Raw genomic sequence first — 14,626 nt, 5'->3', positions numbered from 1 at the left:
GCCTAGACTGTACGAATCGATAGACTATTAGCCAGCGATCCGATTCGGTTTGGCTAATATTTTCTACTGGTTATTTTGCTATCTTAAACATTTACACACTTGTATATATTCTATATCAATTTCAATCTTGTCTCACTAGCCATAAAAACGATTAAATCACTGCAAAAGTGATCAGCTATTGAAAGGGAATTACAAACTTCAATAGTTTATTACTGAATATTTAAAAACGCTTTCAAAGCTTAGAAGGAGGCATTAAAGCATTAGATGTTTTTTAAGACTTTAAGACTTAAAGGTTCAGAAAGAGAAGAGAGGTGAAAATGATTTTTAAAAAATACAAATGCTGATGTTTCAGCTCTCAACATATAGCTATGAATAAATCATTATGTAGTAGCATCCAACTGTCTACAGTCTGTATCAACATAAATGTTATGGAATTATTCAATTCAAGTTTAATATTTTTTTAGAAACATAAAATAAATAAAGTGCAACACGTTTAACAGATAAATGTGCCAAAACCTGGCGAAACGTTTAGGACCAGGTGTTCTGTCTGTCAAGAAAAATATATTTATTATTATTATATTTATTATAAAACACGAGAAATAATTAATAACCGTGGTTCAGCGCATGCGCAGTGCCTTTAGGAAGCACGTATCGATAAGTAGCATGTCGCGACGGAATACCGGCGATCTACAGAAGATGTGACAGCATAAATCCCTCTAGATAATTATTTGTAGATCAGTGAATACGTGCTGCCGGTGGAATCGATGGATCGCGTGTGATTGGACGCGTCTGAAAGAGTGTTATATTACTGTACTGAGAGCGGCCATTGGGCTGGAGTGGAGTTTAGTTTGTGTTAGTTTCTGTGCTTCACGGTGCAGGAGGACACCTGGGGTCATCCACCTCAGCGGACTCTTCTGAGCGCGTGACGCTGCTGTGGATGTGCTGCTCCACGTGGTGCTCCCAGAAGCCCCGCGTCCCTCGTCCCGGTGTTTTGAATGGATACAAGAGGGAGAGATGACCTAACCTAGCTAACCTGGGGCGGCTGTGTCAGGTTGTGGTGACAGTGGGGCGCTGCCGGTGACTGGTCTGGGTGGAGAGGAGATAAGGAGAAGGAGAAGCTGGGCTGTGTGAGGAGCTGTCACTGACAGATAATGCGGTTTAGTAACTGTCGGACTCGAACAATACCTTTGCTCACAGTGGGCTTGGTGTTTCTGAAGAGATCAGGAGCCGGAGTGCTTGTGTAGAGCTGGATGTGATCAGCTGGATCAGCTTGGGTAGTTAACTAGCTAAATATTAAATATAAATAATGATGTGTTTAGACGTATACGTTTTGTAATGTTAGATATATTTCTATAGATATAGAAAGTGATTTGTTTAGTTTAAATCTTTTTTTTATTTATTTGATAGCATTTATGATGTTAAAGCAAGTCATGTCTAGTTTAATTAAAATGTATCAAAGCTAGATAACCTAGCTATCAATCTCAGTCTGCAAATGCAGGTGGCCTCTTTATTTCCTTTAACTGCATTAACTGCTCATAATGTTATTAACGCCAAGACTAACTGCTGGGAAACTACTGCAAAAGTGGAGCATTTCCTGCTACCGTCCTCAAAGGGAGTACCTGTTGCCCAGTCGGACTTTGGGAAGGTCGTGGAGAAGGCAGGCGTGTGGGGAGGAAAGTGAACACTATGGGGTCTGTTTTCTTCCCTTGTACGTGAGGAAAGCCCTGTCCCACCATGCCTGCATCCGCCCGGGACTGGGCTTTATCTCCCGCGCCGCTTGGCCGCACTCCATGCGGGCTGCCGCTTTCTACAGCACCTCGGCAGACTCTAAACAAGCAGGGCATGTGGCAAACGAGCAAAGTCAAGTCAACACTAGAGTCAAACCAGTGGGAATACCCTCGGATGACCTCAAAAAACTGTTGCAGCTTGCTTATCCAGAGCGATGGAGACTGACAGGTAGAGTCTCAGTTCATTGTGTCTTTTCAGTTTTTTTTTTACCTCATCCTTTTAAGTGTTCCTACAGTTTGAAATTGTACTAAACAATGCACATAACGTATGAAAATTTGTGTTTGATAGATAATTTATTTTCTGTAACAATGTTTCTTGGAAATAAATATTATAAGATTGAAAATCTTAAAAAAGGTCTCTTTTAAGCGATGGCTTGTTTGTAAGGAACATATATTTGTGGGATGAGCAGAAAAGCTGAGTATGTGGGTTGTGCCCATAAAAAGTTAGTCAAATCCTCACTGCCATTGCCAAACAGCTCATTCTGCCATTGACTTGTTAAATGTTTGATTATGTATTATCTTGGGGTCTTCTTGAGACACCCTTTTTTTGAGGCCTGTCTCTAACATCAATTTTCATATAGCACTTGGTCTTCATTTTGGAGATACTGGTACCATGGCTCACTACAAATAATGGCGCAAACTGGTTTTGTGGAACATCAGCTTGAATATGCCCTATCACACAGGCCTATTCAGAAAACCTACTGATCACTGGGCCCATGCTCACAGGTGCCATACCACACCTGGGGGCACCAGAAGTCGAATGCAATGGTCAATAGCAACATCAAAATAAGCTGTTTTGCAATTGCAGAAAAGACAAATTATTCATGGGCGTAACACACATACTCAGCTCTCCTGCTCGTAACAAGAATGCAGGTTCCTTACAAATTTGAAACCGTTAAAAAGGAAACTTAACAGGCTTCATTATAAAATTAATTTCCAAGAAACGTTGTTACAACAAAGAAATAATCTACCAAACAGATTTACCAAATTTCCTTACTTTTTGTGCTATGTTTATCCATCCACTTAAAAAAATACGGTGTTCATTTTTCCTTAAGCTGTAAAACTGCTATATGAACAGTAAATGGACTCCACTCTAATTGGCAAAGTTGCCAAGGTTATATGCTAAGTAGATTGATATGCACTCATTGACAACAACAAAAAAACAACAACAAAAAGATCTTTACAGGGGCTCTAATTCTGCTGGTCTGCCTCTAGCCTGGGCATATACAGTATGTTCCAAGTGGAATTCTGCAACCCAGTTGTCTACAGATGTAACAGCTGCATCAGTAGCTTCTGCAGACTCATAGGTTGCAGAAGCCACCATCCCACTTTGTCCAATAAATGCTCGTTTGTCAATACATCACAAAATATCAGTTAGAAGCCCTGCCATAAGAAGCAACACATTGTTCAGCACATATCGCTGAGTTGTTAGTGTCCCTTATATCACTCCCTGGGGTGACAGATTGTGAACCACACCAGCAGTTGGGACAGTGTGTCACTCCACAGCAAAGGCAGGATTGAAACTCTCATCACAAAGCCTTTCCATGACTGTCATTTGATCCCAAACAGAACCTGGATTTTTTGTTAAAATCAGTCCAGTAATGAAACCCTTTTCAAAGTTTGTAAACTAGACATAATGACTTAAAGTGCATTGTTGCGGCATGCCTAGCATTCAACAATCTCTCACCAAGAGGTACACCAACCCAAAAGTAGCCTCTAAAAGCCTTTTAAATAGGGTGGCAGGGGAGCATTTATATGCCCTGTAATCATTTCATATTTGCCATAAGACTGCACACCAAACTGTTCAGTCCAGAATATGTAATCTTTTTGTAATTAGGGACATTTGGAAACACTGAATGTCAACAAAACTACATGTAAACATTTTAGTTATGTCAAAATGTGTTGCATGTTTACTAGTTGTGCTAGTTCTTGTGGTGGTAATGTTTCAAGTTTTGTTCTTTTTTTCTTTTTTTTTTCTGGCAGCTGCTGTGGGTTTCCTTGCCATCTCCAGTGCTGTCACTATGTCTGCTCCATTTTTCCTGGGTCAGGTGATTGACACTATCTACACAAGCACATCTGAAGACTTCAGCTCCTCCCTGACATCACTGTGCATCATGCTAGGGGGGATATTCCTGTTTGGGGGCGCTGCTAATGCTGCTCGTGTCTACCTCATGCAAATTTCAGGTGAGGTCTTAGTATGGTAAATATGGCTCTGCAAAAGACAAAAACAGCTTAATGTTTTATTTTCTTAGTTTTATTTTTCGAGTGAATAGGCATTAGTAACATGCTTAACAGAGTCTGTGTAAATTAATCAAGTATTAGATTAATGCATTATCAATATCACTATTCACTGTTTGATGTGAATGTTTTCTGAAGATGTCTTTGTCATGGTTTTTACAGGGCAGCAGATTGTGAGAAACTTACGTGAATCCCTTTTTTCCTCGATTTTGAGGCAGGAGGTGGGATTCTTTGACAAAACTCGTACTGGTGAGCTCATCAATCGCCTTTCAGCAGACACAGCCCTAGTTGGACGGGCGCTCACTGACAACTTGTCTGACGGCCTTCGGTCAGTTGCTCAGGCCACAGCTGGAGTCAGCATGATGGTGAGCATGAGGCTAATGCTAATAAGTCTGGTTGTTAGCATTCATTAATGCAGTCTAATGTAGTAGAGTTGATTACCTTAGTTTTAGCTCTCTCTTTTCTCTCACTTTCTTTAGTTCTATGTGTCTCCCACTCTTGCTACCTTCGTCCTTATGATTGTGCCTCCCATGGCTGGCCTGGCAGTGATCTATGGAAGATATTTACGCTCCATATCTAAACAAACACAGGACTCTCTGGCAGAAGCCACACAGGTTAGAGCCAGCACTTTGTGTATTTTTAATTTAACTGCTGTGCCTCATATACTGGTACCAGCATGATTGCATCATGCTATTGTTTGCCATTGAAAGGTCATATCACCAACACTATCTCTTTGCTATTTTTATATATTTTATAGCTGGCAGAAGAAAGGATCAGTAACATGCGAACAGTCCGGGCTTTCGGCAAAGAGCTGACTGAGGCGCAAAAGTATGCAGAGAAGGTAGACCATGTTCTCCACCTGGCTAAGAAGGAGGCTGTGCTTCGTGCTGGGTTCTTTGGAGCTGTAGGTTTTTTTTGTTTATTTTCTTTTCTTAAAGTGTAACATTTTTTATTTGTATTTCTCTGTGCATGTTTAGTTTATTAATAAAAAATAGTTGTGTTATTTTTTCGGTTTGTTTTTTGTAGACCGGCTTGAGTGGGAACATCATCATCCTGAGTGTTCTGTACAAGGGTGGGCTGCTGATGGCGAGTGAACACATGACTGTAGGAGAGCTCTCCTCCTTCCTCATGTATGCCTTCTGGGTGGGCATCAGCATCGCTGGTAAGGACTACATCCATGAAAAATACACCCTTAAAAAGAGTCAAGGTGTTAGTAATAGCAGTATTAATTCCGTTTAAAGCATGGCACCTTTGAATGCATAATCTAGTATTGGGCTGTTTAAATTGTGTTTTTCATCAATATAAAACCTACTGTAAATGTTTCTTAATGGGTATTTGTATATACACTGTATATACAAAAGTACCTAGACACTCCTTTTAATGAGTGAGCTTGATGCTTCCATTACTGACACAGGCACTTAGATGAGCATGCACAGATTGTTTTATTACCATAGAAAAGTATTGCCAGTATAACATGATGCACTGGAGCAGCCATGCATGAGTCTAAAGACACTATGTCCAATGAGGTCCAGTAGACCGAGTAGGGTATAAAGTCGTGCAGCACTGAGCTGTGAAGGAGAGGGCTTAGGGTCTAACCAGTACCTCTGGAGTAAGCTTGAGTGGCATTTTGCTCTAAAGCTAGTCATGTGTTATCAGAACCTGACCTCACTAATGCTCTCATGCATTTCATATGCATAGCATTTTTTTAGACCTAATATTCAGTATTCAAGTTGTTTTCTCGCGTAGCTGCTTTATATTACTCTATAAGAAAATATGATAAAAAAACATTGCCTGTAGTTATGAGATCAAGGAATTTGTCTCAGGATATAAGGGTTCAGTGAATTTATCTCTTTGAGAATATAGGCTAACATTTTCACTGTACCGTGCATGTGTTAGGTTGCTAGTACTGCTGTACACAATCAGAAAAGTGATATTTGTACTTTTCATTAAAAGGTCTCAGCTCCTTCTACTCTGAGCTGATGAAGGGGTTTGGTGCCGGAACTCGTCTCTGGGAGCTGATGGATAGGAAGCCTGAATTTCCTCTCAATGGTACATATCATTCTACGTACTATATCAAACATTAATTGCAAAACAATTAGTTTAAAATTAGTTATTTAATCCATGTAAATGGTTTTATTATTTATTATTAACCAAACATTGTTAAGTTAAAATGAAACTGCTGCAACTGACCTCAGTGATTTTTATTTAAGGTTGCAATCTGAGTGAGCTCTAAAGAGAACTGTGTCTTTCTGTTCCTTTTCATCACTGACTACATATCACTGAATTATGGGTAGTGTGGTCCAAGTTCATTGTATAACAGATAACAAAGATTTGCTAGGTCAGATTAGAATCCTCCTTAAACTATTCTAACAGCAACAATAACATAATACAAGCTAGTTTAAAAAAAATCTACAATCCAAAAAGTATAAAGCATAAAGTATGTAGTTTATTATATTCTGTTTTGTTATACAATATATTGTTTGTTGCTGTTTTCTAAAAGCAGTAGCTGCTTTAGGCTGTGTATTTTGGTAGGGTGGTGTAACTGGTGTGCCTCACCTCCTCTTTTAATCAGATAATGACTGCAATAGCTGGGCTTGTTGCTGTAATTTGGTAGTATGAGATCACACAATGCTGCCGCTGTCATGTGAATTTGGTTTTTACCTGCTAAGCTCTGAAAAATTGTGTCAGAGTTTAAACCATAAGCCTCAAGGTACTTTAACCATAAACCAAAAAGCGAGATGAAGTCGGGGCAAACCAACCGGACCACAGTATGAACAATTTTTTTTTTGTGTGTCTGCGGTTGTTTCGAATGTTTACATTGCAAAGGAACCATGACTCAGCAGACTGAGATCACTTAAAATGTTGAAACGGTCTAATTGTGATAACACCCACAATTATGACCTAAACTCTCTCTAAATATAATAAACTCATGTGTGTCACATTCATGTCTCAGAGGGGCTTGTACTAAAACCAGAGCAGCTGAAAGGAGCCCTGGAGTTCCATAATGTGTCCTTTGCCTACCCAACACGGAAGGATGCGCCCATCTTTCAGGACCTCAGTCTGTCAGTTCCAGCTGGCTCTGTGATGGCGGTAGTGGGGCCCAGTGGGTCAGGAAAGTCTACCCTGGTGTCCCTTCTGCTCCGACTTTATGACCCAGATATAGGTAAGCATACAATAAACTAAGAACTTTACTTTATGTAGTTCCTTTTCAGAAAAATCTATAAATTAAATGAACGGACAGAAGGTTTATAGAAGAAAGAGAGACATTGTTACAGAGTCCCAAGATGTAGCTCCTCCATACAGAAGGAGGGACAACTAGAAAGGCACATCTGGTGCAGACAGAAGATTCATGAAGTCTTGGTCAGGGCAAGGTCCAGGCCTGGGTTAAGGGTCAGGAACTGGAATTATTCAAATAGCTGGGTCTAAAACAGCCCTGGAAACAAGATTATTCTTCTTCTAGGGCTTGAGAACTGGGGCAGCCAAGGAAACAGGAGATGAGACTTTTGGACTTCAGGGAAATAGAGCAATATTAAAACCAAAACTCGAGCTCTAGACTACATAATGCATTTTTAATATGGGATTAACATGGTAACAAGGCAGTCCTAGTGCTGGAATGAACTATTCCTTAATAGGAGAGTCCAATCAGAGTCTGTCCATAGAGAAAGACATTGTTTGTTATTATTTTAAAATCAGAGGTGGAAAGTAACAAATTACTCACGTTACTGTAATTGAGTAGATTTTATGAGTAATTTGTAACTTTTGAAGTAGTTTTTAAAATAGGTAATTTTACTTTTACTCAAGTTCATTTTGACACAAGTAGTTTACTTCACTACATTGGAAAACTCCCCGTTACTGAGTAAAAAATAAAATGCGGGAAAAAAAAATTGTCTGAATAAAAAAAAAAATAAATAGATAATTGGCGCGGATGCAAACCTGCAAAAGTGGTGGTAAATTATATTTATAATCTAAATTCACTAGTTAGCTGTGGATTTACTTTACAAAGACCAGTCACCTCCGTTCATAGGCAGCCACACAGATTATACAATCTTCTGTATTTCGTAAAATATCCAGTACAAAAAAAAAATGGATCATAGAAACCTATGCCACTTGTTCTTGAAAATGTTTTATGGGGTGGTCTGAACAAATACTGCCTGAAAGGTCCAAATTATTATGTGGAATAATAGTTAATTTAAAATGATTTAATTTATGATTTGTTGTACTTTTTTTACATCAAATAATAATAAATAATAATATAACTTTTACTTAAAGTACATTTTAAATTGAGTACTTTTTTACTTTTACACAAATATATTTTTAGATTGGTACTTTTACTTTTATTTGAGTAGAGTAGCAAAGTAAAGATACTTTTACTTAATTACAATTTTTCAAATTTTCCACCTCTGTTTAAAATATATGTATGTTACGCATCTGTACAATTGCTGCAGGAATCCAGAATGGTTGCACAGCTTAAATGATTCACACTTTCTTCTAAGCTGTTGTGGATGTTCTGGTATTCCAGGTGGTTTCCAGGACTTTGCTAGCTTGGTATCCTTGGTGCTTACTATGGTTTTGGTAAGTGGTTGCTATAGCATTGCTAGGTGGTTGCTGTGGTATCCCAGGTTGTTTCTGTGATATTGCTAAGTGATATATGGGTGCTACTCCATTGCAAAATGATAGCAGTTTAATCAGATGTTAGCTATGTTGTCTCAGGCGTCTGTTGTTGTAATGGTAACCTATGTGATTTGTAGTATGTATTTGTAATCATTGCAAAAGGATGCCAAAGCTATAGGAAAACAATTACGCAAAGGTGCTATGTGGAAACCATACATTTGATTAAAAACCTTTTATATAAGCACGAATCACACAATTAGAGTGAAGTATTTGGGTTTTTGGTGTGAGTCAGGATAATTCAGTGAACAGTAGATCCATTTATAAGTATTTATGATAATGTTCAGATTGCATTGATTTACTCTAATAGCCCGGATTAATTCCTTTTCTGCTTTAGGCACTGTAACTGTAGATGGACGAGACATTCGAGAAATAAATCCTTATTGGCTGCGGAGTCATATTGGAACTGTTAGCCAGGTAAGCAGAGCACAGCTGAATCAAAAGAAACAAATTAAATTGTTGCACTTTGTTGTTTTTATTGCTGAACTCTGGTTAATGTTCCTTTTTTACACAGGAACCAGTTCTTTTCTCCTGCTCCATTGCTGAGAACATTGCTTACGGGGCTACAGACCCCAGTAAGGTCACAACGCAGGACATCTTACGTGCTGCACAGATCGCTAATGCGCATGAATTCATCCTTGGGTTCCCTAATGGTTTCGATACCGTGGTTGGTGAGAAAGGAGTTTTGCTATCAGGTACATAAACTAAATCAACTTTTATTATACTCTTATTTACATGACACAGTAAAGAGTTCGTATACAGTATATACAGGTGCTGGTCAACGAATTAGAATCATTTGAAATAGTGCAATCATGAAATTCTTTGAATGCATTTTTTGTGCAGAAAGCAAATCAGGTGTTCACCGCACCTGTCCTACTCGTTAGACTAATCACAGAACTCGTTACCTGGAAAAATCATTTAAATTTGCTCAGCTGAGCTTTCCAAAAGGCCCATTTAGGCCATTTAACTGTGACACTGTTGTTTTATTGAATTAGAATAATGGAGAAACCGTTTCATTGAATTAGAATAATTTTTATTATAATTACAATCATACCTTGGCTTGTATGACTGCCTGAAGTCTCTGCGGCATCGATTTGACCAGCTTGTCGCAAGTTTCCGCACTCACAGCTTCCCAGGCAGTGGCGATGTTCTGCTTCAGTTGGTCCAGCGTAGTAGGCTTTCTGTCGCGAATTTTCCGCTTGACGATGGCCCAAAGGTTTTCAATGACATTGAGGTCAGGCGAGTTGGCCGGCCATGCCAAAACTTCAAGCTGTTTTTTTAGTGAACCAATCTTTGGTCGACTTTGCCGCATGAGCCGGTGCATGATCCTGTTGAAATATGAAGTCTTCTTCGCCGAACTGTTCCTCAACAGTCGGAATCAGGAACGTTTCCAGAACATCTTGATATACGGCAGCATTGACAGTCTTCTTGAGGAAGCAGAGTTTCCCTACACCTTGAGAGGACATGCATCCCCAGACCATAACGCTCTGGGGAAACTTGACGGATCTTTTCACGCACTCGTGGTTGTAGGTTTCGCCACCACGACGCCAGACACGAGGACCTTGGTCACCGAAGGAGATGCAGAAGCATGATTCGTCACTGAAGACCACTTTCTGCCAGTCTTCAGCAGTCCACTCGCCGTGTTCTTTGGCCCACTAAAGCCGTTTCTCCATTTGTTTCTTGTTCAGCATCGGTTTTACTGCCGGAACGCGAGATTTGAAGCCGAGTTCGCGCAGACGACGGTAAGTGGTTGATCTGGAGACGTCAGCGCCGGTCTGCTTGTTCCACAAGTCGGTGAGCTCGGAAGTGGACTTGAACCGGTTGCTGACTGCGATCTTTCTCAGCTGCTTGTTGTCGCGAGCAGAAGTTTTTCGGACGCCGGAACAGTTGGTGCGCTTGCTGCAGTTTTTCTTGAGAGCTTTGCAGAAGGAAGACTGGCTGATGCCGAGCTGCTCAGCAATTTTAGTTTGGGTCAAGCCTTGTTGGCGAAGGGCTTGAATTTGAGCCACTATTCCGGTTGAGAGGTCGCGCTGCTTACCCATGATTGATTTTACAACTTAGAAATTCTACTCAACCCTGACTTTATACTGCACAGTGAACACTCTTCACAGAAAACAAAAATTCGAGCATTTATTCTAATTCAATGAAACGGTTTCTCCATTATTCTAATTCAATAAAACAACAGTGTCACAGTTAAATGGCCTAAATGGGCCTTTTGGAAAGCTCAGCTGAGCAAATTTTTTTTCCAGGTAACGAGTTCTGTGATTAGTCTAACGAGTAGAACAGGTGCGGTGAACACCTGATTTGCTTTCTGCACAAAAAATGCATTCAAAGAATTTCATGATTGCACTATTTCAAATTATTCTAATTCGTTGACCAGCACCTAGTATAGGTCGCAGGTGTGGTAGAGATTCTTTCTCGCAGTCGTACTGATAGAAAAATATTTCTTGTTTTATGTGTAAAATAAACATTCTTTTGTTTTCTGCCGCTTATAATCAAGCATCACTAATCAATTTTTGCAGGTGGACAAAAACAAAGGATTGCTATTGCAAGGGCCTTGCTAAAGGTGAGGTTGTTTGTAATTCTCTCTCATAATACTGTCAAATGCATTTAATGCTCTCCAGAATTACAGGCTTAAATGTTTCTTCTTTTTCTCCAACAGGATCCCAAAATTCTATTATTAGATGAAGCCACAAGGTAAGACCATAAAAGAACTCTATCAATACAAGATGGTCATTAACAACATTTTGAAATGGACTTAATTATATTGAACTGAATTATCACTACAGGGAGATTTCATAGCAATGTCATTAAAATAAGTATTTTTGTTTCATTAAAGAACATAAAGAATTATAAATGTAGATCACAATAGAAAATTTTCAATCATTTTTATATTTGTTGGATTACTTTCTTTATATTTTACCCAAATCCATTCATTTGTAGCTTTTCTGTAGATCTCATGTTGAAGTTCACATGCTAATTCCCGCATTGAAATCATGGTCTACAAAGTTTAGGAAGGAAATCCTACACCCAACAATTTCCTGTAGTAATTTAGAATCTGCTAGTCACTTTTCCTGACTACTTGGCCTCTGCAATACATTTTTATATTTAGTAGTAATGAATGCAGTAATGAATAAAGGCCCCATCCACCTATTTCAGCTTTTGGGTAATAACATTTATTTAAATAATTCTAAGTCTAAAATGTTTCTTAGACTAAACATTTATTTATGTATTTATTTAACAAGCCTCTGTGATTACCCATCACTAATTTCTCAACTTCTCTGTTCTCTATAATCACACAGCGCTCTGGATGCAGAGAATGAGTTTCTGGTGCAGGAGGCTCTGGAGCGGCTGATGGAGGGCCGAACTGTGCTCATAATTGCCCACCGTCTGTCCACTATTCAGAGTGCCAACGCTGTGGCAGTGCTGGATCAGCACCGCGTGGTGGAATGTGGCCGTCACGCTCAGCTTCTTGCGAATCAGGACGGCCTGTTCCGTAAACTCATGGAGAAACAGGCCTTCCTGCAGGCCGAGCAGAGAGAGGCTCTCTCCAAATAGGAGAATATTTATGATAAAACAGAAGCACTGATCGAGAGGTGAAGCACTGATAGAGATGGAAGTGTGTATACGAGTGCCTATGTACAGTAAATACTTATACTAAATAAATAAATAAATATATACATTTATATATATATATATTTATACACAGGGTTTAACATGCCACTCCATTATATGGGACAAGTATAAGTAACAAAGGCTACATTTACTTTACCAAGCTGAAGTGACTCAAATATGATTTTATATAGATTTTATATGTGACAGAGATTATTTTTTTTCCCCCATTAGCACACTGACCCTCCTCCACTCAAGCACAATCAGCAAGCTGATTGGCTCTTTTTATTAAAAGACTGGATTAAATACATAAACAGATGCAATATAGAGCATTACCATAACTAATTTACATTTCAATCAGTGATTTGTCTCCTCATTTACAACATATCTGCAAAGGCAACAAAAATCTCAGCATTAAAGTAAAATTTTGTGTACAGCTGTGCCAATTCAGGAATAAATTTCAATAGAATTTACATTAGAAGTACAAGTTTACAAATGTAAGCAGTCAAGATAACCAAATTCAGTCTAAGCTAAATGTCAGACTTGATTAGTAAAGTTTGTATATGGGGGGGATAAAAGATTATAAAAGGGACTGAAGTAAAGGCCAAAGTAAACCACTGCCAATTTATAACTGGAAGTTGTTTTATTATCATGTTTATTTTATTTTATTACGTATCAATGGTAATGACAGGGTGCTACAGTACTGTCACACATTTGACAGTAGTCCTGAGAAGTTTGACATCCTACTCTTTAGGTCTCAAACAGAAATGTCTATAAATTGTGAATTTAGAAGTGAATTTATGTATAAACTGCAAGATCTCTAAAGACTGAAAGCTTTTTTTTTATTTTCTGTTTTTTTGTACTGTATATGTATGAAGTTATGTGAATTTTATTCTATTTGACAAATCAGCAAATGGGAACAAATCCAAATCACAAATCTCCTGCACATCAGTAACTATCAATCTGTCCAGGCTGATCTTTTATTATTAGCACACACTTTATTTCACAACTATATTAGAACGATATTGAATTATCTTGACATGAATGTGTTTTTTTTTAACCACTGTTATTACTTTATTATACTACTACTACTACTACTACTACTACAGACAAATTCCCTCATATGACAGTTGATTTATTCTTTTCATATGAAATTACTTTAAAAAAGAATCATCTGCTGCTGTTAAATCACTTGTACATTTTAAACTGAGATCACACTGATATGTGAAAGCATACATTATTAGAGAGATATTTAACGTATGAGATAAATATGTTGCTTTTCACTGCTCCATCAAAATGTGTTCACTGATGTGATGTAATTTAAGAACACAAGGCTCGTGTGCTAACTTGAAATAAATTGATTTATATGTAAATGTAAACAGTCAGCGTTTTATTTTGTTCCCACAATTCACAGCCACCTTGTTTGGTCCAAACCAAAAATCATGCCCAACATTTAGCAGTATGGGCTTTTATATTTGTAACATTTTGTATTGATAACTATTTTTAGCAGCTGCATTTGCTGTACTGTTGATTAATCCTTATTTGGAATCAGAAATAAAAAAAATCTGAGGCTAATCTGTTATACCTGTGATGTTAAATGATGGCAGGCAGACTGAATTCAGCACAACATGTGGAAACTGACAACAAACCAACAACTTTCATCTATAGGGAGACGGACCAAAAAGTTGATTAAGAGAGAATGTAGCAAAGTTCTTTACTCCGCTGCAAAATATATATATATATAAATATATTAACCATGTTTTTGGACTCTAGTCCAGATATTTAGATGTAAAAACACCATAAGTTTAAAGAAAAGCAAAAGGTTTCATTGTTTAAGAACATGAGTTCAGGATGACTACACTCACCAACAGAGGGCAGTGTTGCCCCAAGAAAGATGAGTATGGAGCTTGACACCTTCTCTGTACCACCTCAGTGTGTGACTGTTGAAAGCTGAACAGCTTTAAATCAGAAGAAAGGCTCATTTGATATTTTTTAATTAAATTGTCATTTGCAGGCCGACTTTTAAAGCTGCTGCATTTTATTCAAAAAATACTTTACTTTCAGCCTTCTCTTGATGTCTGGGGTCTGCCCAGGCCACAGAACGTGATAACATTACACTGCATCTGCTGACCAGATTAAAGCCCAAGCTGAAAGAACCTACCAAATTAAGGCTCTTCAGAGTGCCCTCCTGGGTAGCCAAGCGAATAAGCTGCTTAGTTTCCTCAGTGACGAAGAGCTTGTGGCCGTTGTCTCCATTGGCTCTCTGGCAAGCAAACATACTCATACAGCAATAAAACTGACGTAGCGCACTTTGCAGCGGC

General features: G+C 38.5%; 1 protein-coding gene across 1 annotated transcript; it reads left to right on the top strand.

The window, feature by feature from the left end:
- Window positions 1-810: 810 nt before the first annotated feature.
- On the top strand, window positions 811-13,684 carry abcb10 (ATP-binding cassette, sub-family B (MDR/TAP), member 10). The gene is made up of 13 exons (XM_022684651.2): window positions 811-1,956; window positions 3,771-3,971; window positions 4,188-4,390; window positions 4,505-4,639; window positions 4,783-4,929; window positions 5,052-5,187; window positions 5,979-6,074; window positions 6,979-7,188; window positions 9,031-9,110; window positions 9,208-9,388; window positions 11,216-11,259; window positions 11,356-11,390; window positions 11,996-13,684. Exons 1-13 carry the CDS (start codon window positions 1,539-1,541, stop codon window positions 12,249-12,251), a joined length of 2,142 nt encoding a protein of 713 aa, XP_022540372.2. The 5' UTR covers window positions 811-1,538; the 3' UTR covers window positions 12,252-13,684.
- The last annotated feature ends 942 nt before the right edge of the window (window positions 13,685-14,626 follow it).

Source organism: Astyanax mexicanus, chromosome 7, assembly GCF_023375975.1.
Source record: "Astyanax mexicanus isolate ESR-SI-001 chromosome 7, AstMex3_surface, whole genome shotgun sequence".
Classification (NCBI taxonomy): domain Eukaryota; kingdom Metazoa; phylum Chordata; class Actinopteri; order Characiformes; family Acestrorhamphidae; genus Astyanax; species Astyanax mexicanus.
Note: the sequence above shows the minus strand (reverse complement) of the source record. Positions and strands in the feature narration are given on the sequence as shown.

Coding starts and splice junctions, on each gene's coding strand:
- abcb10 (XM_022684651.2), top strand. CDS start 1,539: ATGTTATTAACGCCAAGACTAACTGCTGGGAAACTACTGCAAAAGTGG. Junction 1,957..3,770: donor AGAGCGATGGAGACTGACAG/GTAGAGTCTCAG, acceptor TTTTTCTGGCAG/CTGCTGTGGGTTTCCTTGCC. Junction 6,075..6,978: donor GCCTGAATTTCCTCTCAATG/GTACATATCATT, acceptor TTCATGTCTCAG/AGGGGCTTGTACTAAAACCA.